The sequence below is a fragment of the Balaenoptera physalus genome (assembly GCF_965194825.1).
Source record: "Balaenoptera physalus genome assembly, chromosome: 9".
Lineage (NCBI taxonomy): Eukaryota > Metazoa > Chordata > Mammalia > Artiodactyla > Balaenopteridae > Balaenoptera > Balaenoptera physalus.
This window is the reverse complement of record NC_138888.1, coordinates 96,247,055-96,273,469: the sequence shown is the minus strand read 5'-3', so window position 1 is coordinate 96,273,469 and position 26,415 is coordinate 96,247,055. Positions and strand designations below refer to the sequence as shown.

At 40.0% G+C, this 26,415-nt stretch overlaps 1 protein-coding gene and 1 long non-coding RNA gene across 12 annotated transcripts in view; one reads left to right on the top strand and one right to left on the bottom strand.

Moving 5' to 3' along the window:
- Positions 1-26,415, bottom strand: part of LOC309666676 — a 314,729-nt gene that overhangs the window by 94,635 nt on the left and 193,679 nt on the right. The gene's annotated exons all lie outside the window — the stretch shown is intronic.
- The window catches only part of MYO6 (myosin VI), a 141,579-nt gene that overhangs the window by 51,863 nt on the left and 63,301 nt on the right, over positions 1-26,415 (top strand). For 10 of the 11 annotated variants that reach the window (XM_082474155.1, XM_082474157.1, XM_082474156.1 and 7 more), the window contains 8 exons: positions 3,270-3,413; positions 8,606-8,675; positions 14,370-14,443; positions 17,564-17,693; positions 19,679-19,784; positions 21,294-21,349; positions 23,929-24,026; positions 24,355-24,519. In XM_082474155.1, coding sequence (XP_082330281.1) covers positions 3,297-3,413; positions 8,606-8,675; positions 14,370-14,443; positions 17,564-17,693; positions 19,679-19,784; positions 21,294-21,349; positions 23,929-24,026; positions 24,355-24,519 — 816 coding nt within the window. In that variant the 5' untranslated portion in view covers positions 3,270-3,296. Of the gene's footprint in view, positions 1-3,269; positions 3,414-8,605; positions 8,676-10,360; positions 10,636-14,369; positions 14,444-17,563; positions 17,694-19,678; positions 19,785-21,293; positions 21,350-23,928; positions 24,027-24,354; positions 24,520-26,415 lie in introns of those variants that run through there. The other variant, XM_082474161.1, reaches the window with a different exon arrangement.

The window sequence follows — 26,415 nt, the reverse complement described above, 5'->3', positions numbered from 1 at the left end:
AGATATCAAGGGTGAGAGGATTTCTCTAAACCGGCTTAGCAGGATTCTTGCTAAAACTGGCCTCTGTCGGCCGGACAAGGAGGGGACAGACTGGAAGGCCTAGCGGAGGCCTCGTCAAGAAGAGGGCTCAGAGCCGCCTAACTGAAGCTTGGTCAGGAAGAGAGTTTTGTCAGCATGTGGCAGTTTCGGTATGCACAGCCTCAGTCGTTCCTGGTGTTTCTCTTTCCGGAGACCCTCTGTCTCCTTCAGAGAATAACCTCTAGGCTTCTCTTGGGGTGATGGTGGGAGGGAGGTGGCGTTTGCCCAGCTGTGTGCCGTGTGTACGGCTGGCGTTAGGAAGTCTTTTTCTCAAACAGCTCTCCCCTAGCCTCCCTGATGCTAGACCCCTCTTTTCACCCTTGCTTCGGTGGTGTAACTGGGTTATCTTTCCCCATCCCAGATTTGGGGTTTGGCTCTTAGGTTTGCTAAGTCAGTTAGCACACCGGCCGCTCACTTCCCAGCTTCCAGAATGGCGTTGCTGTCGTCTCCTCTTGGGCTCTCCCCCTCCTTGTGCACTGATGTCTTTAATTTAAAGACTCTTTTTACTGTAGATTTAGGGGTTTGAGGAAGGAGCGGCGTTGGATGTGTAGCTTTAAATCTGTTATCTTAACTGGGAAGCTGCAGCAAATGGTTCAAAACGGGAAAACAATTTAAATAGTTCAAGGAAATTTTGACATTCTTTTTTGACTTTGTGGGTTTTGCTTCCCTGTGATTTTTTTTTCAGATACCTCATGATTCCTAAATGATCCCTCATGACTATTCTATAATTTCCCTTTGTATTTAGAACTATCACAAGACCATTTACTTGAAATTTAGTGGCGGCTTCGAACAAGGGATACGGGGGACTGTAAGGGAAGAGGTGTCGCTGGCACCTGTTGGGTGCCGTTAGAATGGGGATCTCAACTTTACGTCACTTAATCCTCATAGCAATTCTGTAAGGTAAGCGATATTGTCATGTATGGGTAAGGATAAAGATATTGATCAGAGAGATTAAGTAACTTACTTAAGAGCTAGTCAGACAGTGGTGGAGCTTAGTTTCAAGTCTAGGTTTTAAGACCTTTCAAGTCTTTCTAGGATAGCATCTCCTTCTACTCCTCCCAAACTGTGTGCACAGTTCATTCAGTCACTCGGTGAAGGTTGGGTTGCCTGCTCCGTGCTGGGCCTTGGTAACACATGAGGGCTAGGCCATGCCCTGATACAACAGGAATGTCATGATCAGACTTACTTTCAGTAGGATTTCTGGTGATCTGTGCATACTGGCAAGAGTAGGAACAGGCGGCTAAGTTAGTTACAGGAGTCCTGGTAAAAGGCCATGTTGGTTTTGACCAGGAAGGCAGAGCATATCCAGAGAAGTGGGTGGATTTGAGATACCCTATTGGAGGTGGAGCCGACAGGATGAGGGGGTGATAGGGGTTTGGAAGGAGCTGGAAGAATTGAGCATGACTCTGGGTTTGATTTGAAATGAATGTTGTTGGTGCCTTTAGTGATATAATGAACGTGGTGGAACAGAGTAATAATATAATAATAACAATGTTACATCTGTTAGATATCTCCATGAGGAGGTGTCCAGTATGCAAGTTAAACACCTGGGAACTCAGTGGTGCTGTGTAGGCTGGAGAAGTCAATTTGGGCATCACTTACATATAGATTCCATTTAAAGCATGGGACTAGATATGATTATTTAGGGAAGGTGTGTGGATGTAGGGGCGTGAAGGTGCGGCAATGCAGATCTGAAGCAGTGTTACTCATTCACTTCTGTGGAGAACCCTCAGTTAACTTCTTAACACTGAATGGCACTTAAACCTAGTCGCATTCACTGCGTGGGGACAGCAGAAGCCACCATGTAGCCCTGGCATGGAAGACATTAACTAGCAAGCACGTTGCAGACTTGCCAATAGTTAGCAGTTTTTAGATTGAACTATATACCGGACATCCTTGTCTTCCGTGAGAGACTAGGCCTCGTGGGAACACCCATGTGGGAAATCCCAGATCTGAGAACGCCGCCCAAGAGGCGAGTTACGGCACATGCGTCTTCTTCAAGTGTAGATAAGTAAGGAAAAGTAAGTTCCCGCTGAGGTGCTGAAACTAGGACGTCTGGGATCACTCACTAGGTGATTCATTATAACACGTTAGTCTCACAGAATCCAAGCTCATTAAAATTAAATATTTTATATGTTATGGACCCTTTGGGATACTCTCAAAAGACAGAATTGTAAACGTTAGGTCTGAGAATGCCAAGCATGAAAGCAGCTTTCTAGGAATACTTGAAAAACTAGCCTGGAATTCAAACTAGGCAAAACCTGGAAACAATCTAAACGTTCGTGTCCAGGACAGCAGGTAGACAACTGTGGCATGTGATTCAGTGGGTTAGTGTACACAGCAGCTTGGCTGAACGTCAGAACATTCTGTTGGATGAAAGAAACCGTACACAGAAGCATGCGTGCTGAACAGCGGGTGCCTGTGGAGGTAGGGATTGACCAGAAGGAGACACAGGGGAACTTTCTGGTGAGATGGAAATGTTCTGTCTGTTGATTGGGGTGTTTGTTGAACGGGTATGTCCAGGTGTGGAAGCTCATCAACCTGTATCCTTAGAATTTGTACATTTCACTGTATGTAAGTTTTACTGCAGAAAAGAAAGAAGAAGACGACAAAGCAGTAAGCTCAGTGGTTCTGTGGGCATCCCTCTAGGGAGCACAGGGGTGGGGCCTGTAGTCTCAGCCTGTCAGGGAAAGTCTCCCAGAGGAAGTAACCTCTCCTGTGTCTCATTTTTATCCCTTAGGTCTAAGATAGACTTACTGTTCAAGTCTTAGCTAACTCCACACCATAACATCTCTTCTTCGGATGACTGTTTAATTTATTGTGCAATCTGGAAGACTTCAGGCAGTAAAAAGGAGCGCTAGTGTAAATTACAGTGGGCAAGAGGTAAAAGCTGTGACCGTTGCTCTCTCTTTCTGCGCTGCTCAAAGTGTAGCTGGTTCTCACTGCGGTCACCACCGAAGGAAGACGGTGGCAAAGCAGGTGTTCCCGGCGGGCAGAGCAGCCTCTGCTTGGTCCCTCTGTACAGGCGGTACAGGGGGGTGGGTGCAGCGGGATGGCAGGGGGCGGGGATTACCCGTGCAGGAGTGCTCGTGTGTTTCTAAGAGTCGCGATTTACATGTTAACTGAAAAAAAGATTATCTTTTTTCATTTCCAGAGTTACTCACGTTGCTTTGTTCGTTCCTTTGAAACAGGAGATAGTGGATAAGCTCCCTTCAGAAATGGAGGATGGGAAGCCCGTTTGGGCGCCGCACCCTACGGATGGATTTCAGATGGGCAATATCGTGGATATTGGCCCTGACAGCTTAACGATTGAACCCTTGAACCAAAAAGGCAAGGTAAGAAGTTTCTCAGAAAGATTTCAAAATTTGATTTGTGTCTGTAGGTATCTCCCTTTTTCAATGAAGTAGGTATTTTTTTAGCACAGTATAGGGGAAAGCAGTTTTCTGGTCAGTGAATCCTAGTTTTCTCCTGAGTTGTGTGATTAAATCAGAAGTGCATACCCTAGGGGGAAAATGGTGTCCCATCGTAAAATCAGACAGTAATTTAGTGAGCCTTTCATTAGCATATTCTTAAGAAGAAATAGCTATATAACAAAATATAAACAATAACATTTTTTATTCCTTAAGCCATATAACTAAAGTTATGAATATATCTGTGCTGTATTCAACATGTTACCAAGTAAAAATATAAAAAGTGAATGGGATTATGTTATGAAATTTTGCTTTTTGCTTTAGCTCCCGGATAATTCTTTTTTTAATCTTTTTTATTGAAATATAGTTGATTTACAATGTTGTGTTAATTTCTGCTGTACAGCAAAGTGATTCAGGTATACACATAAACACACTTTTTTAAAATATTCTTTTCCATTATGGTTTATCACAGGATATTGAATATAGTTCTCTGTGCTATACAATAGGACCTTATTTATTTATTTATTTTAAAGTTTATTTATTTTATTTATTTTATTTTTGGCTGTGTTGGGTCTTTGTTGCTGCACGCGGGCTTTCTCTAGTTGAGGCGAGCGGGGGCTACTCTTCGTTGCGGTGCACGGGCTTCTCATTGCAGTGGCTTCTCTTGTTGCAGAGCACGGGCTCTAGGTGCACGGGCTTCAGTAGTTGTGGCACGCAGGCTTCAGTAGTTGTGGCTCGCAGGCTCTAGAGAGCAGGCTCAGTAGTTGTGGCGCGTGGGCTCAGTAGTTGTGGCGCACGGGCTCAGTTGCTCCGTGGCATTTGGGATCTTCGCGGACCAGGGATCCAACCCATGTCCCCTGCATTGGCAGGCGGATTCTTAACCACTGCGCCACCAGGGAAGCCCGGACCTTGTTGTTTATCCATTCTATATATAATAGCTTACATCTGCTGTTAATTATTTTTTAAAAAGCTTTTTATTTACTTAAATTTATTATCATGTGATTGTAGTAAAAATATTTCTATTAAATAAAGATATTTAAGTCTTAAACATAACTGTCTGTTATGATTTTTGTTGTAATGGTACTTTTTAAAACATAAAAGCATACTTTAATTTTGTATACATGGTATCTATTTCCTTTTAGGCTTAGACATAGACTAGACAATATAACAAAATGAAAGTATGGGGGAAAAGTGACTTGGAGTCTTTTCAGCCTTCCTGGGGACTGTAGGGCCTGTTTTGTGGGAGAACTTAACACTTTTCAGTCTAATAAATGTTCCCGTTAAACAGAACCTCTGACTAAATTAAATTTGTTGATGTCATTTCTGTTTACTTTAGACTCTGCCAGTGTTCATGAATAATTTATGTTCTACTGATACATGGTTAACTAATGCCATATGACTGCCATCCTTCTGGGAACCTTAGAAAAACAAGGTGGATCTCTCATGAGGTCCGTTCACAGAGAAAACTATTCTGTTACTGTAAACAACCCAGGAACCTAAATGCATAATATATAACGTGCCATGTTAGCGGCGGCCAATTAAAGATACCCTCAGGAAAGAAAAGACAAAGTGTTTCTAGTTTTTCCTCTTATTAACAAGTACCTATTTGTACTTACAATGCAGTACATGTTCTAAAAAAAGAAAGAATTAAAAAAAAAAACTCAAATTATTTTTATATATTTGAAGTTGTAGGGGAGGAAAAATTTTCCTGTACCCTTTTGGGTCTCTGGCTGGGCCTGAAAATTAAATTGACATAAGACACATTCACAGTAGGAAAGCATACAACTTTTATCAGATTTTTACATGTACATAGCAGCCTTCACAAGAGAATGAAGAATTGAAGAAGTGACCAGAGCAGGAAGCTTTTATATCTTTTAGACAAAGAAACAATACATTTGTGAAGAATTGATAAGACAAAGAGGTCTGGGCTAGGGGTGGTAAATGGTGGAGAAGTGGTTAGGAAGGTAAGGGTTAGTCTGACAAGGCAAGGTTTGTTTGCACAGATTTCTCTTGGTCTCCATTCCCTCCGCTGGTGATAAGAATGTCTTCTTTCCTCCTGGTAGAGCGAGGGCACCTCACACGTGGGAGTTTTATCTCCTGCTCTCAGGAATAAAAAGGGTCAGAGTGCCCTTCTTACATCTGTTGTTTGTCAAGTGCCTTTAACTCAAGATAATCAAAATGCCAAAGTAGCATGTTTTGGGGTGACAGAAATTCAGTGAGCCTTTCATTATCTTTCAAAGTCTGTTTTTCATTTTTCTTTAACATATCTTATAAGCACAGTAAATCAAAAGCCCCAAATGAAATGAAAAGTATGTTTCCTACTTATATTTCGTTATATGTATTCTGTTATATCCATAAGTAACAAAATAATTCAGTTCAGGGATAGAAGAAACTTTATTTATGGGTATATGCTTTTTTTATAGTTTAAGTATTTTGTGCTTTCAACTGTGCCTTATTAGTATTAATCAGGTGCACACATAGAACCAATAAAAACACTTAAAATTCAAGTTGTGGAGTCATGAAAACTTTATGGATCGTAGATTATTTATAAACTAAAGTTGAAGCTTCTTTTCACAAAATCTTTTTGAAAGTTAACAAATTCTCAGGGATTTCTTTTCATCTTAATCCCCTCCCTGCCCCCACTCTCTGATCAGGGTCTTAATAAATTGTAAAGTGTCATAACAACCGTGTGGTTAAAAAGATCCGTAAGAGAAGCCGTCTTTTGCGTAGATGATTCATGGAGTAGAGATCATCAGCATTTAAAAATGAAGGAAGTGCGTAAAGCAGCGGACAAGTCAAGTACATCTGTTTGCTGATACAGTGGAAGCATAGAAGAGGGAGTGATGAGCTCTAGTGGGGAACCTGTCTTTGTTGATAGCAGTGCCTTTTAAAGCTTTTCAGCCGTGGCCCGTCGTAAGAAATAGATTTGAAATCGCATTAGGTATATGTATTATTCATGTGTGCGTACGTGTGTATTGACGACAGATAGATTTTACATGTCAACAAGTATATGTAGCGTGTGTGTGTGTGTGTTATTCAAATGCAACATCCTTACGGTATGTGATGCATTCTGATATTTTCTAATATCTTTTATTGTGTTAAAAATGCCATCTTGAACCTCTCAATTGATTTCATGTTCCATATTTGCAGCGGACTGGCCTGCAGGCTAAAGCCCTAAACACATGGCATTTAAGGGTCTACATTTCCTTTTCCCTGTCTATGTTGCTAGTCTTGTCTTTTGTCAACCAGCAGTCTTCCCCTCATTCTCTTGCCCTTATGCTTAGTCTTCTGTGTCTTTCTCCTCCTCTTCCAGCCTTCCTCCCAGGGTTTATCAGGTCCTCAGGGAGCCAGGTGGTGCTGGGCTCTGTGTGTCGCTGCTCACAGCGACACACAGAGCCTGGAATGCCGCTCTCCGCAGCTCTGTGCTTATTTAGCAAATACTAACTCATCTCTCAGGAGTGACTGAGGTCACCTCCTTTATGAAAGTTTTCCACAGACGCCCTGTCTCTTCCTCCTCCTCCCATGCAGTGGAGTTGACTGTCGATTACTCTTTCCTTTGAGGAGTGGTATCCCTTCTTAGCCTCCCGTAACGCTATTGGAGACATTTGTTTACATTTCTCCCCCTCCCTGCTAGACTGTAATCTTCTCGAGTGCAGGGGCTGTTTTCTTTGTCCATGTTGTCATGAAGCTGGATGCACCGTGTTTGCTGGGTGGTAGGTGTTTACTGTGATCTCTTGATAGGAGAAAAAGCCTCCTTCCTCTAAGAGAAAACAATTGCCTTAATGAAACAAGTTTCCTCCTTCTCACTGAGTAGGTAGTAAAGGGGAGAAGAAGATGGGGGGCTGGTGATCACTTGGGGGGTGAAAAAGGATCGAGAGAAACTATCTTTTAGACTCATTACAGGCCTTTCAGCCCCAAGATTATTAACCTTCCCATTCTAGGAACTCTGTGTCCTGCACCCCATTTATGCAGCCAACACTTGGAGTCTGGGGAGGCTTTAGCCCCATTGCTGAGGCTGTGAAAGTGGCACGTAGATCTGTGACATTAGCAGTTATTTCTGAACGTGTTTTTCCTGTAGAATCATTGTTATAAATTGTGGATTGTTTTATAGTACCATAATATACTTAATGTACATTATGGATTAGTTCTGAATTTGTGATTTATCCTTTAAACCTTTCCTCATTTATAACATTAAGAACATGTGTAGTGGGTTCCAAATAATTAACTTCTAGAGTTTTCAGTCAATTCAGTGACTTTGAATTGAGGTAACACTAGCGGCCTGGATTTTCCTCTGTAAACTATAGCAGTAGCCTTGTCTTATACTCTTGCATGTATATACATATACAGACCTACAAATATTCTAAAATAATTGAACAGGTTTTCCTTAGACATTGGTTTGATATGGATGGAAGCTTCAACCACAGGAGTAATTGTAATTGTTTGAGAAATAGAAATGTATAGGTAACTATTAGAATGGCATGGAGAAAATTTAATTCCCTTTAGATGTAATTTGAGATCATTTCTTCTCTCTTACAAGATACTATCTTAATTATAGAGTTTCTACCATAGTATTTAAATGATATAATAAGCACCACCTTATTCATGGATATCTGTAATGTTATGGACCTAATAGTTTTGGATACTGTTTATATTTTTGACACATTCCTGTACAGGAATTTGTGTCTAATGTGTTTTACTCAGACAATAGCATTAATTAAATTATGGTCTGTTGGTGTTATCTGATTGATCGGATGTTACTTTTTTCCGTTTTTAAAACAATAAAATTGCTGTATACATAAACATTAAAATTTTTATTTTTTTAAAAAGTTGTTCAATAGCATACCTATGTAAACATTAATATACTTCTTGTTTTGTCCCACTCTAGGTGTTACAGCACAGGTTTTGTTTTTGTTTTATTGATTTCCATTATTGATTTCATGTTCATAGTAATAATGGATAATATATGTGAGTGATGACTTGTTCAGTAGTAGGATCTTGTATTACATTTTAATGAAGAGCATATTATTGCCATTATTTCAATGTATGCAGTCAGTTAAGCTCATCTTTCTTACTGTTTGTAAGCTTCTCGTTTAATGAGCTCTTGTTGTGTTTTTTAGACATTTCTGGCTCTCATAAACCAAGTGTTCCCTGCAGAAGAGGACAGTAAAAAAGATGTGGAAGATAACTGTAAGTATCAATTTAAAAACTAGTTCTCATCATAGAAAAGGGAACTGTTCCTTCAAAAAGTACGTGAGTGATTATATTACAGGGCACACCGTCCTTGTTCAGAAGAAATGTTGCCTTTTGACCTGAAGGTTCAGGGGCCCCACAGTCCTAGATGCATTGTTCTCTCACATTTGCACTTTGGTGAAGGGGTCTCCTGAATATCTTTTTAGTGTTATCTCAGTTGTGTAAATACAGGGAATGGTAATCATTTACTAACTATGAAGCCTGAACTAAAGATCTCTTGGTTTTATGTTTTTTTGTTTTTTTGAACCTCTGAATCATCTGGAATCAGATGATTTTTATAGTTGTATATGTGGTTCAATAATTTGGAAGTTGAGTCAAGAGGACCCATTTAGTGTCACCGTTTGAAGGAAACAGACATTAAAAAAAACACTATGTAATAAGTACTAATTGAAAATTGATTTCAGAACATTGGATTAAAGTGCAACATTAATTTGACTTACAACTATCTTAGAATTTTTGGTGAAAAAATACTGTATCCAGAGCAATAGGCCATGTTTATTCTTACATTTTCAAGATAAAGCGGTAATCGTGTTTCATTTTTTATGTGGCGATATTTAAGAATCACGGCCAGTTGTCATGGGTTTCGTTAAACGTATCTGGCATTAAAAACTCTGCGATTAAATAAGAGAGGTAGGAGAAAGGAATATATTTTGTCCTTATTGGTTTTCTCTGGAGTTCGCATTTGAGTAAGCCTGTAAGATCCCCCTGTGTGACGTGGAATGCAGGAGTAATGGGGGAGCCCCGAGTTCAGATTCTGACTGTGCCATTAGGAAGCTGTGTGCCTGTAGGCAGTTTCTCTCTCCCCTTTGAGCTTCTCGTCTGGAAAACAGGAGTAATGATTTTTTTTTTTTTTAATTTTATTTATTTATTTATTTATGGCTGTGTTGGGTCTTCGTTTCTGTGCAAGGGCTTTCTCTAGTTGCGGCAAGCGGGGGTCACTCTTCATCGCGGTGCGCGGGCCTCTCACTATTGTGGCCTCTCTTGTTGCGGAGCACAGGCTCCAGACGCGCAGGCTCAGTAGTTGTGGCTCACGGGCCGAGTTGCTCCGCGGCATGTGGGATCTTCCCAGACCAGGGCTCGAACCTGTGTCCCCTGCATTGGCAGGCAGGCTCTCAACCACTGTGCCACCAGGGAAGCCCAGGAGTAATGATTTTTATGTTTCGTGCTTAGAGATGATACATTTAAAATGCTTGGTGCAGTGCCTGACCTCTCACAGCCTCTCAATAGACGGTATCTGTTGTTATTAGGCGTAAGAGACAGGGAGAAAAAATGGGGCGCTCCCTTCCTTTCCAAAATTGCTAGAGAGTTTGTCTGATGGGATAATATTTTTCTGAACAGCAATCAGAACAACAACAGAAAGGAACGAGATTCTATCGTATGTAAAATAAGAGAAAATTCTTTTCTGTTAAAACTTGCTAGGGTATTCGGAATTGGAATCAGTCCTTTCCATGTATCAAAATAATGTTTTCTGGTTTATGTATCCACATAGAGCTAAACATAATAAATGATGTCGAGTTACTTTTAATCCCTCTCTTAAATATTTTAAAGCAGCCTCCCTCTGGTTGTTTCACGGTGGTGGACTTGTCTAACCGTGCAGTTTCCCCCTGGTCTTAGTGGAGATGTGCCGCTTCTTGCAGGTGTTGACTTTGGTGATGCCAGACGGCAGGCATGTTGCTGAGGATGTACCTGTCCTCACCGCACAGTCCGGCCCTACTCGATGTCCCCTTTCTGAGACCACATCCCGAACGCAGCTCTAACGGTTGAGTTCAGAATGCAGGTTTTCCAGCGAAAGTGGTTCCGTCACTTAGTAGTTTAGTCCTTTTGCCTGAGGCTTGGTTGCCCGCTACACCACTGTCCTCCGCCAAGTGACGCATGGCGTTGTTTGTTCGGGTCTCACGTGCGTATCTCTAAAATCCTTTCCTCTTCTCTGCATCACGGTAATAATGTAATGATTAAAAGCTTGATGTCTATAGAACATCCTGAACTCTGTGATAAAGGTTCTGTTGAAACAGACCCACGAGTTGACTTCTGGTAGTGCCCTCATAATATAGCAGAATTTATTACCTTTAGTTTTAGCTCCAGGTTTTCTATGTGAAGGGTTTTATGTGTGGAGTTTAGTATGTTAACTTTGCCTTTTTACTTGACTCTTGAGGATTAATGCCAGAATAGGAAAGTAGTTCAGGGATGTGAGGTTGGTAATTAAAATAAGCAATTTTTTGTGCTAATTTTTAAGCTACTGTTACTTACATGGCATGTAATAATCTTCGTGAATGATCCCTGTTAGAAGTCGAGAATAATAAAGTATAAACTATAATATTGGAAAGAATCCCCAAAGTTGCCTGGTTCAGTCTCCTTTTCAGTAATGAAATGACTTCTACAGCAGTGTAATGATAGAATTGATTGACTTCTACTGTGTTGAAGTTGTTTGTGGGTTCTTATTTTTCTCTCAGTGAACCAGAACTGTAACAAATAAGTTAGAATCTTAAATGCTTAGATAACTCCCTAGTCAGATTCCTAAATTTAATAATTGAGTGATATCCAGTCTTCATTAGAAACTTTTGGTGTGCTCAGTATATATTAATTATACCAATATTATTCTTACGGAGTTTATAAAGAAACAAAGATGTTCATTCTTTTATTATGTCTTACTTAAAAATTTTTAATATCGAGTATATAGTTAAATCTATGAATAATTAGGCATAAAAGGCAAACAGTTCACCGAAAGCATTGCATGTCAGTAGCCCCACCAAGTAGCCCTGGGGTGGCCCTAGGAGAGGAGGGGAGGAGGGAATTTGGTGGAGCAGGAGGTGATTTCCAAGACCCTCTGAGCATCCCTAGGTCGTGCCTTCAGGGATGCAAAGGCCACTGAGACTTAGCATTTCCCATTCTGGCAAGCTGAGGGTCGTACATGTTCCCTTCTGTCTTTCCTTTTCTGTGTCTTTATTTAAATGGAGTAGTCTGAGTGGCATAATTTAAGAGGAAGACCCTCTGGTCCAAATTTTTATTGTCATTGGCAGATATTTCAGCAGTGAGGGATTTTTTTTTTTTTAACATCTATATTGGAGTATAATTGCTTTACAGTGTTGTGTTAGTTTCTGCTTTATAACATAGTGAATCAGCTATACATTTACATATATCCCCATATCCCCTCCCTCTTGCGTCTCCCTCCCACCCTCCTTATCCCACCCCTCTAGGTGGTCACAAAGCACAGAGCTGATCTCCCTGTGCTATGCGGCTGCTTCCCACTAGCTATCTATTTTACGTTTGGTAGTGTATATATGTCCATGCCACTCTCTCACTTCGTCCCAGCTTACCCTTCCCCCTCCCCATGTCCTCAGGTCCATTTTCTACGTCTGCGTCTTCATTCCTGTCCTGCCCCTAGGGTCTTAAGAACCATTTTTTTTTAGATTCCCTACATATGTGTTAGCATACGGTATTTGTTTTCCTCTTCTGACTTACTTCACGCTGTATGACAGACTCTAAGTCCATCCACCTCACTACGAAAAACGCCATTTCGTTTCTTTTTATGGCTGGGTAATATTCCATTGCATATACGTGCCGCATCTTCTTTATCCATCCATCTGTCTGTGGACAGCAGTGAGGGATTTATTTAGTTGGATTACCAGGTATCCCTGAGAAGGCTGGTGGCGAGTATGGGAGGAGGTAGAGAAAGAAGGGCAAGCAGCCACCTGCATGCCACGTAGGTTCACATGATTAGCTTTGCTCGGGGAGCTGTACCGTGGCGTTAGGCACTCTTACTTACAGGAGGCAGAGAGAGTAGCATCATGCAGCCAGGCAGTTTCAGAGGAAGCTGAGCGATGGGCGAGCGGTTCGATGTTGTGCTCTGCGTAAGGAAAGGCAGCTTGTAGATCAAGCTCCTGGGGACGGGGGTGGAAGAAGTGCAGGGGTATAGAAAGTAGGGGACCGAAGCCCACACGAGATGCCCCCTGCTGCCTGCCTTCTCCACATCTTTCCTCAACTGAAAAGAGGGCTGCACTTCAGCTGTTAGGGGCCTCCACCCACTTCTTACTGTGTATTTTTCTGCTGTAAGTGGCATTAGAAAACAGTGAGGCCCGTGTCCTTGCGGTGTGAACTGGCTGCATCGTGTGAGTGTAGAAGCACGGGCAGTCTGTTGAGGCAGGTAGAGCAACGGGCTCTTGTTTGACAGAATTGGTCGGGTGTTGCATTGTAGGTTTTATATATACATACAGTGTAGGCATATATACAACTTCAGTGAGGGATCAAGCAAACAAGCAAATGAATCAGGCAGGGCCCTGCCCTCAGGGATCCGGTATAGAAGCCAAAACCAGATATACAAAACTGTCATCACAAGACTGGCATCCTGTGGTAAGCACCATAACGAAAGTACAGAGGAGCAAGTAGAAATATAGAGGTGCAGCCCAGTGCATGCATGGTAGTTGAGTTTGGTAAATGGTTTAGTCTGCCTGCAGGTTAGACCATATTAAAGGGAGTTATGGAAAATTATATGAAAAGGTCAGTTGAATACAGGTTTACTAAGGGCCTTGAATATCAGACTTGAACATGGATTTGGTAGTTGACGGAGACCCACTGCTGAGTTTTGAGGAAGAGAGAGGTTTAGTCAGGGCTCTAGTGTGGTTAGATTAATGCACTGAGCAATCTGGGTTAGAGAGGAGAGAGACTGCGGCAGTAGACAAGTGAGAGGCTGCTATGATTACAGACGAGGTGACGACACCTAAACTGGGATTGGGGCTGTGGAAATGGAAAGAAAGGAGAGACATTTCAGACTCAGATTGTGCTAATTTTGAGTGCCTACCATGAAGCTGGTGCTGTGCTATACTTTATTACATGTATAAAGACTTGGAAATGGGCTTAGAGCAAGGACGGGGAGAGAGGATGGTCCTAGTATTGACTAAGGCTTGCAGAATAGATGAGTGAGAAACGGTGGTGCTGATAATGGAAGCAGAGTGGCTGGGGGAAGAGTGGGCTTGTCTGCTCAAGTGCGTGGTGGCAACGTGGAAATGGAGCTCAGGGGACTGAGGGCCGGGGCAGTAGATCAGGCTGGGAGAACGGGATGTGTCAGAGCGTTAGGAGGACAGACGTTAGAAAAACAAGATTTCTACCCTGATGCTGCTGTCAGTTAGCTGCATATCCTGGTTTAAGACGTACAGATTTCTTCAGGATTCTTGTTTAGTCTATCAGTCGTGAGGCACTGCCTGAATGACACGATCCCTTCCCATTCTAAAATTTTATCTTTTGTGTTTTTCCTGTAAAATTCTGAGCATCAGATGGGATTAGTGTCGTCTACTAATCTTTTTTTGTGTCAAAATGTATTAAAATCAGCACTATCTAAAGTAGTTCTTTTTTTCCACTTGAATTGTCCTCGGTTTTTTGTACTCACCTGGTACTAACTAGAGGTACTCACCTCGCTGGAAATTTATTGTTTAAAAATATCACTGTCACACATATGTAAACTAGATACATTTTAAATCAGCCTCTGGGGTTTACATGTACCAGGAAAAAAGATGGAATTAAATCTAACGTTAACAGGTGAATTTTAACTTGGATCAGAGTGATTCAGATTAAGATGGCATTGTTTTATTTTACTTTCTTTCTTCAAATATCTAATGATTTACAAATTTTCCGTCTCAGGTTCATTAATGTATTTGAATGAAGCCACACTGCTCCACAATATCAAAGTTCGATACATTAAGGACAGAATTTACGTAAGTATTTTACCTGTACGTTAAGTTTCTGTGCGAATAATTATTTTGCGTGCTACTGTTTGATTCTGTTGAGCTTGAGATTTTCTAACAGGAAATCATACTTGATCTGAGCCTGCTGAACGGAGGGTGAGCTCGGTGAGGATAAGGATTCTTTTCTGATTTATTGCTCTAACACCAGGGCTTAGACCACACATGGTACATAGTAGGCACTTAATAAATATTTGCAGAATGAAATGATGAATGCAGAGCATCATTTAATATCATTCAGACTTAAAACTATCCAATTTGGATATTTAAAAAAAAAACACTAATTATTTTGAGTTTTGATTTTTTAACTTTTGGCATATATCTGTAGATCTTTTTAATTGATGCAGTTTCCACATTGTTCTGCAAAACGTTTAAGGCAGACTATAAGGCATACGTATTGAAATTAAAAACTTGGAAGACAAAACAGTGTGAATTAGAATAGAAGGCAGTACGTGAGGAAATATCAGGAACACTGAAATGCTGATCACAGAGACTGAATAGTTGCAATATTTCATTCCAAACAGATAACTTACCCTAAAAACCCAGGATACTTAAAAATGAAAGACAATGCTTTTAATGGAAATAGGGTTTGTACCAAATCATTCAGATGGATACTTAACTAGTCTGTTTTAATTATAATGATTCATTGGGCACGTATGAGTTCTGTATATCCCTTTGTTGGCTGGAGGTAAATTACCGCACTGTAGCCCTCCTGTTATAAAGATGGGACTCTTCATTATTTTTGAACGAAGAAAACACATGGCTTCTCTGACACTTCCTAGATCAAATGACATTCTTAATCTTTTATATCACTATCAATTTGCCTAATTGTACTTACTTAATTCCGACTAAATTACCTTTAGTCTTTGCCATCTGTCCAAGTAATGACAGCTGGGAAATAGAACTAATCTAGTCTTTTCCAGAAGAGTTTACTTGCTGTCTTTCGGTTATACATAGTTATTAAGTCTTTCCTTTCCTCCTTGATTTTTCTCAAAATCAAGTAAATAGTGTATTTCGGTTAATATATATATATATATACACACACACACACACACATATATATACGGCTATTCTTATTTAAAAATATATTTAGAAGCAAAATTCACTTGATCAGCATACTAATATTGAGTATCTAATGTGTGCTAAATGTTGTTTTAGGTACTAAAATAATAAAAATTTTAAAAATTTGTTTGTTAAAGCAGCTTAACTTGTAATAAGCCAGTAAAAGTTGATTTAGATGTAACCATCTTTCAAGTAGAACTGGCCGCTAATTTTTCTTTACATGTCTAACATCACTTGGTGGTAGTGGAGCAATTTTATTTATTTGAGCAAGTTTTAATTGTTTTAATATCTTTTTCTTGAAGTTTACAAATTTTAAGTTACCTTTACAGAATGATCTTATTCAAAGAAATTGAGATACTTTGTTTTTATTTGGGATGTTTATAGGAAAGCTTCACACCCATGGGATTTTCGTTGGTCTTTTAAGGCTTCCTGTGCTGCAGTGGTGCTACGTTTGCTCACTGTGACCATTGATAGCTGAAGGTTTACGTGCAGAATTCATTGTACTTTCAAAAAAATTAGTTTTCTTTTTTCACATTATGTTTAGTTGACCTGCAAGTCTTTGCTAAATCACATGCTTGATAGAAATAATTACCTATTTGTGAAATTTAAGTTTTTGTTTCTCATGTATAATGTCTGCATCACTCTGGAGAATTTTAAGGTTATTCCTAGTTGTTATTGCCTTCTTTTCCTAAGATGTGTATGCGGTTGTTAGATAGTGTTAGATAGTGGCTGTTTAGGATCATTCAGATCCTGTTTGGAAAACCAGTATTTTCAAAGTTAATGAAAGCCGTGACTGGTGGGTTTTTGCCTAGCCAGTTATGCCTTTTAGTTATAAAACCAGTAAATATCAGCAATACACAAATAGAGTTATTATTATCATAATATATGTAAGAGAGGGGAGCAGTTCAGAATAGTTTAAATTGGATATTTTTATACATCTCACCAACCAGAGTTGCCACCATCCTCCCTTAGATTTGAGTAGAACAATAGCTAACTCACATTTAACATTTCCCTTGGTTACTAAAGTCTCTATTACTTTCCTTTTGTTTCCCATAGAAACATTATTATCGGGAATTTCTTATATTTTACCCAACTCCAGGAAACATCTTTGGGAACATTCACGGAATTTTAGATGAGTAGGCTGAGAGTTCAGGGTTTCTGCATCATTTCCCTTCCACAGCTAGAAGCAGAAAAGAGAAAAACATGGTCTTGTGTGTCCTAGTTTGGCCAGTAAACCACAACTAATTGCTAAACCACAACTCTCTTTCTCCCCACGAGGAATTTTATAAATCCTATTGGTGGCATTTTTCTGGTCTTTTGAAGCCACAGTTAAATTTCAGATTTAAAAGCAAGCTTCACTTGCTCATTAAAGATTTAGCCCGTCAGTATTCTAGGCAATGGTTAGCGCATATGCTGTTTTGCAAAACTCTGGGACCAAGTGGTCACCACCGAGCTAAATCAGTCCTTGGCTTTCAGTGATGGACATAGGCCTAGAGGGTCCTGTGAGCTATGTTAAACTCTTCAGGGCCTAGAGGGTCCTGTGAGCTATGTTAAACTGTTTAGTAGCAGGGTGAAGAAAGTAGTCTAGGCGAGGAATACAAATTAGCAAAACTCAGGCTGTAGGCATAGAGTAGATGTCGTAAGTGGAGTCAACAGAAGGTGTCTGAGATGGAGGTGTAGACTCAGCTCTGCCCATGCAGACCTGGTAGTGATGAACCTGGGAGGGAGGGTGGGAGGCGCATGTTTCCTTTGAGGCAAAGGGAGGTCAAGAGAGATGATTTTGATTTTGGATGTGCTGAGCTTTAGATGGCTATGGGTTAAGAAGATGTAAATATTTATTAAGAATTAGAGAAATATGGGTCCTATAGAGATCAGGGAATATTTAGGTCCAGAAATGCAGATTTAGGAGTTCTACTTATAGAGAGAACTGGGGGTGTCTATTTCCTGTGTGTTCTTTCTCCTGTGACCCTTGTTTGGTTTTAAATGAAAACAGTAATTGGAAAATTTTATGTTTATGTCTTTCCCACTTAGACATATGTGGCCAACATTCTGATTGCAGTGAACCCATACTTTGACATACCTAAAATATATTCTTCAGAAACAATAAAGTCGTACCAAGGAAAATCTCTTGGGACGATGCCACCTCATGTCTTTGCAATTGGTAAGTAATTTAATTGTATCTTAATATTTATTTTTCTTTAAATTGTACAAATTTACTCAGTTTTTCTTTTGGATTAATAAGAGATACCATGAATCGAATACGTATTTTGGAGGGCTTGTGTGCATTCTGAATGTATCAGCATGTCAGGGGCATGTATTCACACAGGGTGGGGAAGATACTTTTGCGGCCAACTCACGGGGCGGTTGTACCTCATTACCTTTGTTAAAGGCCCGTGTCATCTTAAGCGTGTCCACCCAGTTGAAAGTAGGTCATAATAAAAGCTGACCTGTTGTTTCCTTCTGACTCCACCTGAAAAGTGTCCTCCTTCCACAGCTAGGAAGGAGGCCCAGGCTGTCTGCTGTTACCCAGGTCATCACTAGTGAGCGCGTTACCTGGGCTAGAAAGGAGCTGTGAGAGCAGACGTCTTCCGTGCTTTGCCCCGCATCAGGGCTCTGTAAACTGTAAAGGATCGACAGTGATACATGCTTCCTATCTCTGGGGGATCCGTGTGGGAAGGCGGCAACATCTGTCTCTGCCTTTCTCAGGCGCTGTCTCATCTCAGAGCACTTTAGCTGTGAGGAGCAGAGAGGGAGTTATTTGACAGGCGTCCCCCGTAGCTGGTGGCTGCAGGTACAGAGATGTTAGCTAAGCCTTGGGATTCAGACATAGCTGGTTCTGGTTCTTAGTGCAACCAGAACCATTTTGGTTCTGGTTCTTAGTGCAACCAGAACCGTTTTGGTTCTGGTTCTTAGTGCAACCAGAACCGTTTTGGTTCTGGTTCTTAGTGCAATTACTTTCTCTTTGGGCTTTCTCTTTGTACCTGTATTATGGCCTGACCGGGTTTCACCTCTAGATTTGGCTGACCGTGTACTGTGTGCTGCTAGGCAAGAGTGAATGTGTACACCAAGTCCAGGGCAGCTGCACATTGACTTCTGGTTCTGTGATGCTCTGATGGGCATGGGTGTGTGTTCTATCAGCTGGCTAAATGGTGCAAAATCCTTAGATCCTCAGTGTGAGCAAGTTACATGTTTAAAATGTAAATAAACCGGCTTTTGTTTTTAGTTGTTTACTGCTAAAAAAGTTGTTACAACGATTCCACAAAGGTGGGTGGAACAGATTGCTGATAAATTGGTCAAAGGGATGTGAATACTCTTGTGTGTAGTGTGCATTTGGCCCTTAGAGTAAAAGCCATTAATAGAGCTTTCTTCACTGGTATGGGTAGCACATGTCTGAGGCGAGAAATAGTTGCCTTATAGGGCTATGTTTGTCAGGACCTAATTTTTAATCAAAATTGTTTTAATTTGAGCCCACTTTAATAGAATTGAATTGTACTCATCTTGTCTGTGGAGTCTTAAAGACATTTTATAGTCTAAATTGTTGGCGTATAATGCAGATAGTTAAAAATTGTATATATAAATAATCACAAATCTAAAAAAATTAAAGCAGTTAATTTTGCCTATTTTTGAAATGCTGAAAAATTCTACACGATGTTTAAATTTAATAGTAGTATTACAGGAAAAAACCCACAGATTTATTGTGCAGTTATGCCTTTTTTTTTCTCCAGCAGAAATTTTGGCTGCCAGATTTCTTGATTGGTAGCTCGTTACTTCTTGCTTTTTTCTCCGGGGATGTCATTAGTTATGCATAGTGAGCATTTTTCATCTCTCTGCAGGTCTGCTCTAGTATTAGGAAAAGCTGAGCCACAGCTCATAATGTGGAGACATTCTAGTACAAACATAAGAGTTGTTTATTTGATTTCATATTACTTAGCTGTCAGGATAACTAGAGAGAACATTTAATGTAAATACCTTTAGAGATGTTTTGAACACTTTTCAATGATTTTATTTAAAAATTTTGGTAACTGTAAACACACATTATAATTTCTTTAGGAGCAAGTGCTTTTTGATAGTAAATGGACTTTCTATCATTTGGAAAATTTTGTATTTAATACACTGTTCATCGCTAATGTATTATTTTGACCCCAGCTGATAAGGCTTTTCGAGACATGAAGGTGCTCAAGATGAGTCAGTCTGTCATTGTATCTGGAGAATCAGGAGCTGGCAAAACGGAAAATACAAAATTTGTTCTAAGGTGAGGAGTATTTATCTGACCTAGAATATTTTGAGCAGGTTGATTTTTCTCAATTGTGGTAAAAAAATATATAACATAAAATTTACCATCTTAACGAATTCTCGGTGTACAGTTCAGTAGTGCTAAGTATATTCACATTGTTGTTCAGCCAGTCTCCAGAACCTTTCATCTTGAGAAACTAAAACTCTGTACCCGTTAAACAACTCCCCGTTTCTCCTGACCCCAACCCCTGGCAACCACCATTCTACTTCCTGCCTCTATGATTTTGACTACTCTAGATACCTTATATAAGTGGATCATATACTTTTTGTTTTTCTGTGGTTGGCTTATCCCCCATAGCATGATGTCCTCGAGGTTCATCCATGTTGTGGCCTGTGTCAGAATTTTCCTCCTTTTTAAGGCTGAGTAATATTCCCTCGTGTGTATGTATCACATTTCGTTTACCCGTTCATTCCTCAGTGGGCACTTGGGCACTTGGGTTGCTTCCATCTCTTGGCTCTTGTGAAGAGTGTTGCCATGAACATGTTATGAGCAAAGAGTTACAAAGATCTCCTTGAGATTTGAACCCGTTGACTCTGAATACTCTTGCGTGCTTTGTGACATAGTTTGAAATGGTGGGCTCTATCCCTTTTACAAAAACAGACATGTGGGAGCTAAGCTGCAGACTGTTGAAATCTAGCTCTGACATGCTATTCTCATGAGGATCCTGGAGAAGACCAGTGCTGCTTAGCAAAAGGGAAATCTTGGAATGTTCCTTCAAAATCCAGCCTTTATGTTCTTTTTTCAATAGTCCTGCCATTAGAGTGGTTGAAACCATTTCTTACCTTAAGTTTATGATGATTGGCCTTCTTATTTCTACCTCCCCACAACCCTCCTCCCAGTGTCAAAGATGAATATTTCTGTGTGCAATGTGTGGCATATTTACAACTAAGTAGTTGGTTAAAATCAGAATATTCCCCAAAAGTTTTAAAAATAATGCTGATTTAGATGTTAAAGGCCATCCAAATAGAATTTTAAACGTTTAAAAAGCTATAACAGGGGCTTTCCTGGTGGCGCAGTGGTTGAGAATCTGCCTGCTAATGCAGGGGACACGGGTTCGAGCCCTGGTCTGGGAGGATCCCACGTGCCGCGGAGCAACTAGGCCCGTGCGCCACAACTACTGAGCCTGCGCGTCTGGAGCCTGTGCTCCGCAACAAGAGAGGCCGCGATAGTGAGAGAGGCCCGTGCACCGCGATGAAGAGTGGCCCCCGCTCGCCGCAACTAGAGAAAGCCCTAGCACAGAAACGAAGACCCAACATAGCAATCAATCAATCAATAAAAATTTAAAAAAAATATTTAAAAAGCTATAACAGAATAGTAGTTGCATTTAAATATAAAATTTTAAATAAGCCATTCCAGTGCATGATCCAGGTTTAAATTTTAGATGTATTAAATAATATTAAAATTAGAAAGATAATGCAGGCAATATCATTCTCATCCAGCATTTTTTTAATCCTGTATTTTAAACAGATATCTGACTGAATCGTATGGAACCGGTCAAGACATTGATGATAGAATTGTCGAAGGTATTGTTAATTTTTAAAATTCTTATTTTCCATTGTTAGATATGTACTGAAATTAACTTAGAAGAATCCTCTAAGTGGTCTGGAGTGTTCTCCAGGAGATCCAAAAGACTCTCCCATCTCCTACAAATCTTTGCTCAGATGTTATCTTCTCATTTACTTACTGTCTGTTGTCTTCCCCCCCGACCCCATGTACGTGCTGAGAGGGCAGGGATTTTATATATTCCAAACTCCTGGAATAGTGCCTGATACATAGTATATGCTCCATAAATATCTGTCGGATGAATGAGAGGAATATAGGAAGCCCTCCTGCCTCCTGTTTATTTCGTTGACCTTGTTTTTGCAAAGGAGAAAGGGAGAGGGTTATTTGGAAATGAGGTGCTGGGGGAAATCATTTTAACGAAAGAGTACACTTGGAAGGCAGGAGTCTGTAAATTGACTTCCTCGGGCTGTCAGGGCTTGCTCACCCCTTAGAGCCTTCTCGGATCCTGTTTGGTCTCCGCCGCCGTCACGCTGAGTCTGCAGCAACCTCCTGCAGCACAGGTTCCTGTCTGGTCTCCCCTCTTATGGTCTCGCTGCCCTTTAACCTATTCTCTGTGTGGAAGTTGGAATGACCTCTTTTGCTCGAGCCCTTTATTGGCTTCGTATTTCTCTCAAGCTAAAACCCCAAATTCATATCATCACCTCCAGTGCTCTGTGTGGCCTGCCCCACCTCCTCTGGTCTGATTGAGTCGTTGTTCCTCTGCAGCCTTATGCTTTCGTCACATTGGTCTCCTTTTAGTTCTCTGAGGTGTTTCACGCCTCTTTGGACACTCTTCTCACCCCTTCAGTAAGTATTTAATAATGATGATGATACTGACATGTGTGGGATGTGTTAGGCGTTGTCTGATTTGCTTAAAATCTGTTACCTAACTTAAATCTCCGTAGAATACGAGGTAAGTACTATTTTATCCCTGCTTCACAGATGAGAAGTTAAGGTAGAAGGAGTTTAAGTAACTTTCTGAAGAGTAAATAAGCTCATCAGTTGTGGAAATGGGACATAAACCCAGGCATCTTAACTATATGCTCTACTAGGTGCATATTTTAATATTCTTGACATTTTAAAGAAAAATTCTAATTGAACAAAAATTTATCAGGGGCCTTTTATGTTCATGCATTTCGCTATATCATGGCAGGCAAATGTTACATACATTTTTTTTCACAATTATGTAAAATATGCATGTAGATGTATATAAATTTGACTCTAATAAACATTTTTAAAGTTCGCATCCGTAAGATTTTTCATATTTCTTGATATAAATAGTTTTCTAATTTTTATCTACAGTTCTCACTGTGGTACTGTGACACACCTCGGTATAGTCACAGTAAAGTGCCTTTAGTGAGGGAATTGCCCTTTAAAATTGAATAAATGAAAAACAAATAATGGGTTAGTTGAATAAAATACTAATTAATATTCGGACTTGTTTACTTGAGGTACAGATTTGCTTTGAAACCAGATAAGCCTGCTTTCTTCCGTGAGAACGTACTGTGCAATGTGTAACGTGCTCTAGTTGAGGACAGTTGGAAAGTGTTACTCCAAGTGTCTCTGCAGCCCCTTACTGGAGAATAGTTTGTGTTAACTGGCAGGGCCATAGAAATCTTTAGGTGAGGAATACATGCTAATATTTCTTTTAGTTTTAATACTTCCTTATTTTAGCAAGTGAAGCAACGTGGGAGTGATCTTTAAAAGGGTTTAGTGACTAGTTAAGCTTTCTACTGTGGGTAGAATAAGAGAAATGGACTTTAAAAGATTTCATGAGAAATATTCTAGCAGTAAACATATGAAGCAGTTTATGAGGTTATTGAAGGAATATGTGAGTAAGATTGACACTAATCTGGTATGCTTATAGTTAAGACTGGTGAGTACCAGAATAGACTCTGGGAGCTCTTTTCCAGTCAGGTAGAGAGAGAGAGCGAGAGAGAATGTGTGAAATTATAAAATGAAGACAGTTAAAATTTTACATTTGTTCTTTGGGATTTCAAGAACTATTGTTCTGAGAACCTGTCGTAGGTAATTCTGGAAACGCTTATTTGTTAGATTTTGTTGGATGTGCATGTAAAAATGTTAAATCTGGAGGTTTTATTAATGTGTATTTTTAAATGTAAGTCAACTAATAACTTCTTGACTGTATTTCGTCACAGGAAGCTTGCTGTTTTCTTTACTATCATCACTGCTCTTGTAGGGCTGATGTGAAAACCATAAAATTTTTAGGGAGTAATCTTTAAAGTTGAGTTATAAATTTTGCCACCTAGTGACTTTTGAAAATTTAGTCTTTCTCATAACACTTACTTTTTTTTTTTTTTAAATAAATTTTGAGTAACTTTTCCATCTCTTGCACTTTAATAGGGCCCGCACATAGTGGGAGTCAATAAATATTTGTGGGATTTGACATTACAAGTGAATTCATTCATGTTAATGTTTCTGAGAATACTTTTCTAGTTATTTATGTTTATTAATAAATGGAAACATACTATGCATGTTGCTTTGTAATTGTCCTTCATGCTAACTTTCTGATGACGTATTTTCACTTCTTTTTCAATAGCTAACCCACTCTTAGAAGCCTTTGGAAATGCAAAGACTGTTCGCAACAATAATAGCAGTCGATTTGGGAAATTTGTGGAAATACATTTCAATGAAAAGGTAAGTGAGAGTGAGTTTCGGGGTAATATGTTTGGGGAGTGTTTTTGGAAAATACAGGGAGGGTCTTGATAGAGTTGGTGCTGTACTTGAACTCATGGCAAATATATTTAAATTTTCCTCTTTTAAACAGTTGGGATAATATATATGTTCACTGTGATCTCTATAAATACTGTAAACTTACATTTAGTTATCTGTTTTTTCCCCTTTATTTCATAAATTACAACCTCTTTGATAGACAAATGATTATTAGAAAAGATAATTTAACATTGGTAGGTTATACTTTAAGACTTTAAATGCAAAAACGTAATTTCTCTGTTTTGTTTTTTAGAGTTCAGTTGTTGGAGGATTTGTTTCACATTATCTTCTAGAGAAATCTAGGATCTGTGTTCAAGGCAAAGAGGAAAGGAATTATCATATCTTTTATAGGTTGTGTGCTGGTGCTTCTGAAGATACTAGGGAAAGACTTCATTTGAGCTCCCCAGATAATTTTCGGGTAGGTTGGATGAAAAGAAATTTCATACAATTTTTGCAAATTGAGTTGCCTTCTATTCTAAAACTTATTTCAGTGGATTTTGATGTCTAGTTGCATATAACTTACATTAAATTCAGTGTAATAGGATAGAATGACTTTTGTACTAAGTAGATCTGTATTGAGATTTACTGCTGAGTTTATAACACTGTATGAGGAGGTGCATAATGGGATAGGTAAAAGGATAGATGCTAAACCCCTTAAACTCAATAAGAAGTTTATAATAGTTCCGTAATGCTAGCTTTAATGTTACCTTTGACTTATTTGTAAAAAAATAGTTTGACCACTGAATTAATAAAGGACCCCTACTTGTCTTCCTTGATTCAGTTCAACAAATATTTATTCCTTACCCATTGGGTACCAGGCATTGTGCCAGAGTTAAAAAGATAAATGAGACACAGTTCCTGCTTCTGAGTAACTTAAATTGGTGGGAAACACACACACACACGCACACACACACACACACACACAGTCTGACTGATATGTCAAATGATAAGTGAGAGAGATGCATAGGGTGCTGGTGATTTTGGAAAAACTTTACTGGAACAGTTGATGCTTCATCAGAATCCTGAAGGATTTTCAAGTGTTACCTATAACTAGAGGAAGAAACATGCAGAGGTGTTCCTGGTAGATGCAAAAAGATGAACAAAGAAAGGCAGGAAATAGCTTAAATGGTAGGACAGGAAGGGGTGGGAGGTGAGGCTAGAGAGTTTGGTCTTACTTCTGTGGTGAGTAAGGAGCTGATCGAAGGGCGTTAAGTAGAAAGTTGGATATCAGGTCTGTACTTACCTCTGGGTTTAATATGGAAGATAGCTTTAAGAGGGTAGGGGAGGGGATGGATAGAAATTGCAGCCGTGGGTAAATGGGTTGGGAACCTGTGGCTTTAGGTGACGCAGCAGTTACTCAGTGCCTGAATTTGTTTTAGCGATGGCAGGGTTACTGAGGAGGGGATGTGTGAAATAGGAGGAGGTAAAATTGGCAGGACTTGGAGACTGAAGTAGGTAAGGAGAAGGAGGAGTCTGGAATGAGTTTCCAAAATACGATTAGGGTCACTGGGTGGCTGTAAGTACCACATTGGGGCCAGATGGAAGATGTATGGTGTGTAGGATGAGTCCAGGTTTGGAGCCTGTGGGTCGTCAGAGTGGAGCTGTTTGGAGGACTCTTGGGTGAACTAAGGTCAGGTCAGTGCTGCAGGGACAGGTTTGGGAGACGTCAGCGCCCTGGTGGTAGTTACAACTGTGACAGTGAGTAGTTGAGGCTGTCCAGAGAGATTGCACAATGTAGAAAAGCACGTGCCAGGATCCAAACTGTGGAGTTGAAGAGGATGAGCGGATGAAGAGTTGCCCCAGAAAGAAAGCACAGGTGGAGTTGTGAGGGAAGTACAAGGAAATCAGGAGTGCCAAGGATCACCAGTCAATACTGAGTTTCAGGAAGTGGTGACTGGGGGGTGGCTAACGTAACGACAGATTCTCAGCTAGAAGGTAGTGTCCCTGTGTGGGACACGGGAGTCACGGGGTGCGGGGAGGGAATGCAGTTTGTGTGAAGCTCTCCAGGGGATTCTCATAGTCCTCTCTGGCCAGAAGTCCTCCATTTGAGAATCACGGCACACGTTTATGCTTAATTATTGTTCAGTGTGTGAGTGTGTGTGTGTATTTGCAACCCGGCTTCTTCTTTTATTACGTCGATCAATTTCTTTTCATGTATATTTGGAAATTTAAAAACTCTGTTGTTTTAAAAGGCTTTATAACTGCATCTATTTATATAATTCTGAAATGTTTAACCTTCTCTAGAACTCACCAAATTAATTGGAATTTGAAGTTAGTTGCCCACACTATCTTCATGACAGTAGAAGAGGCATTT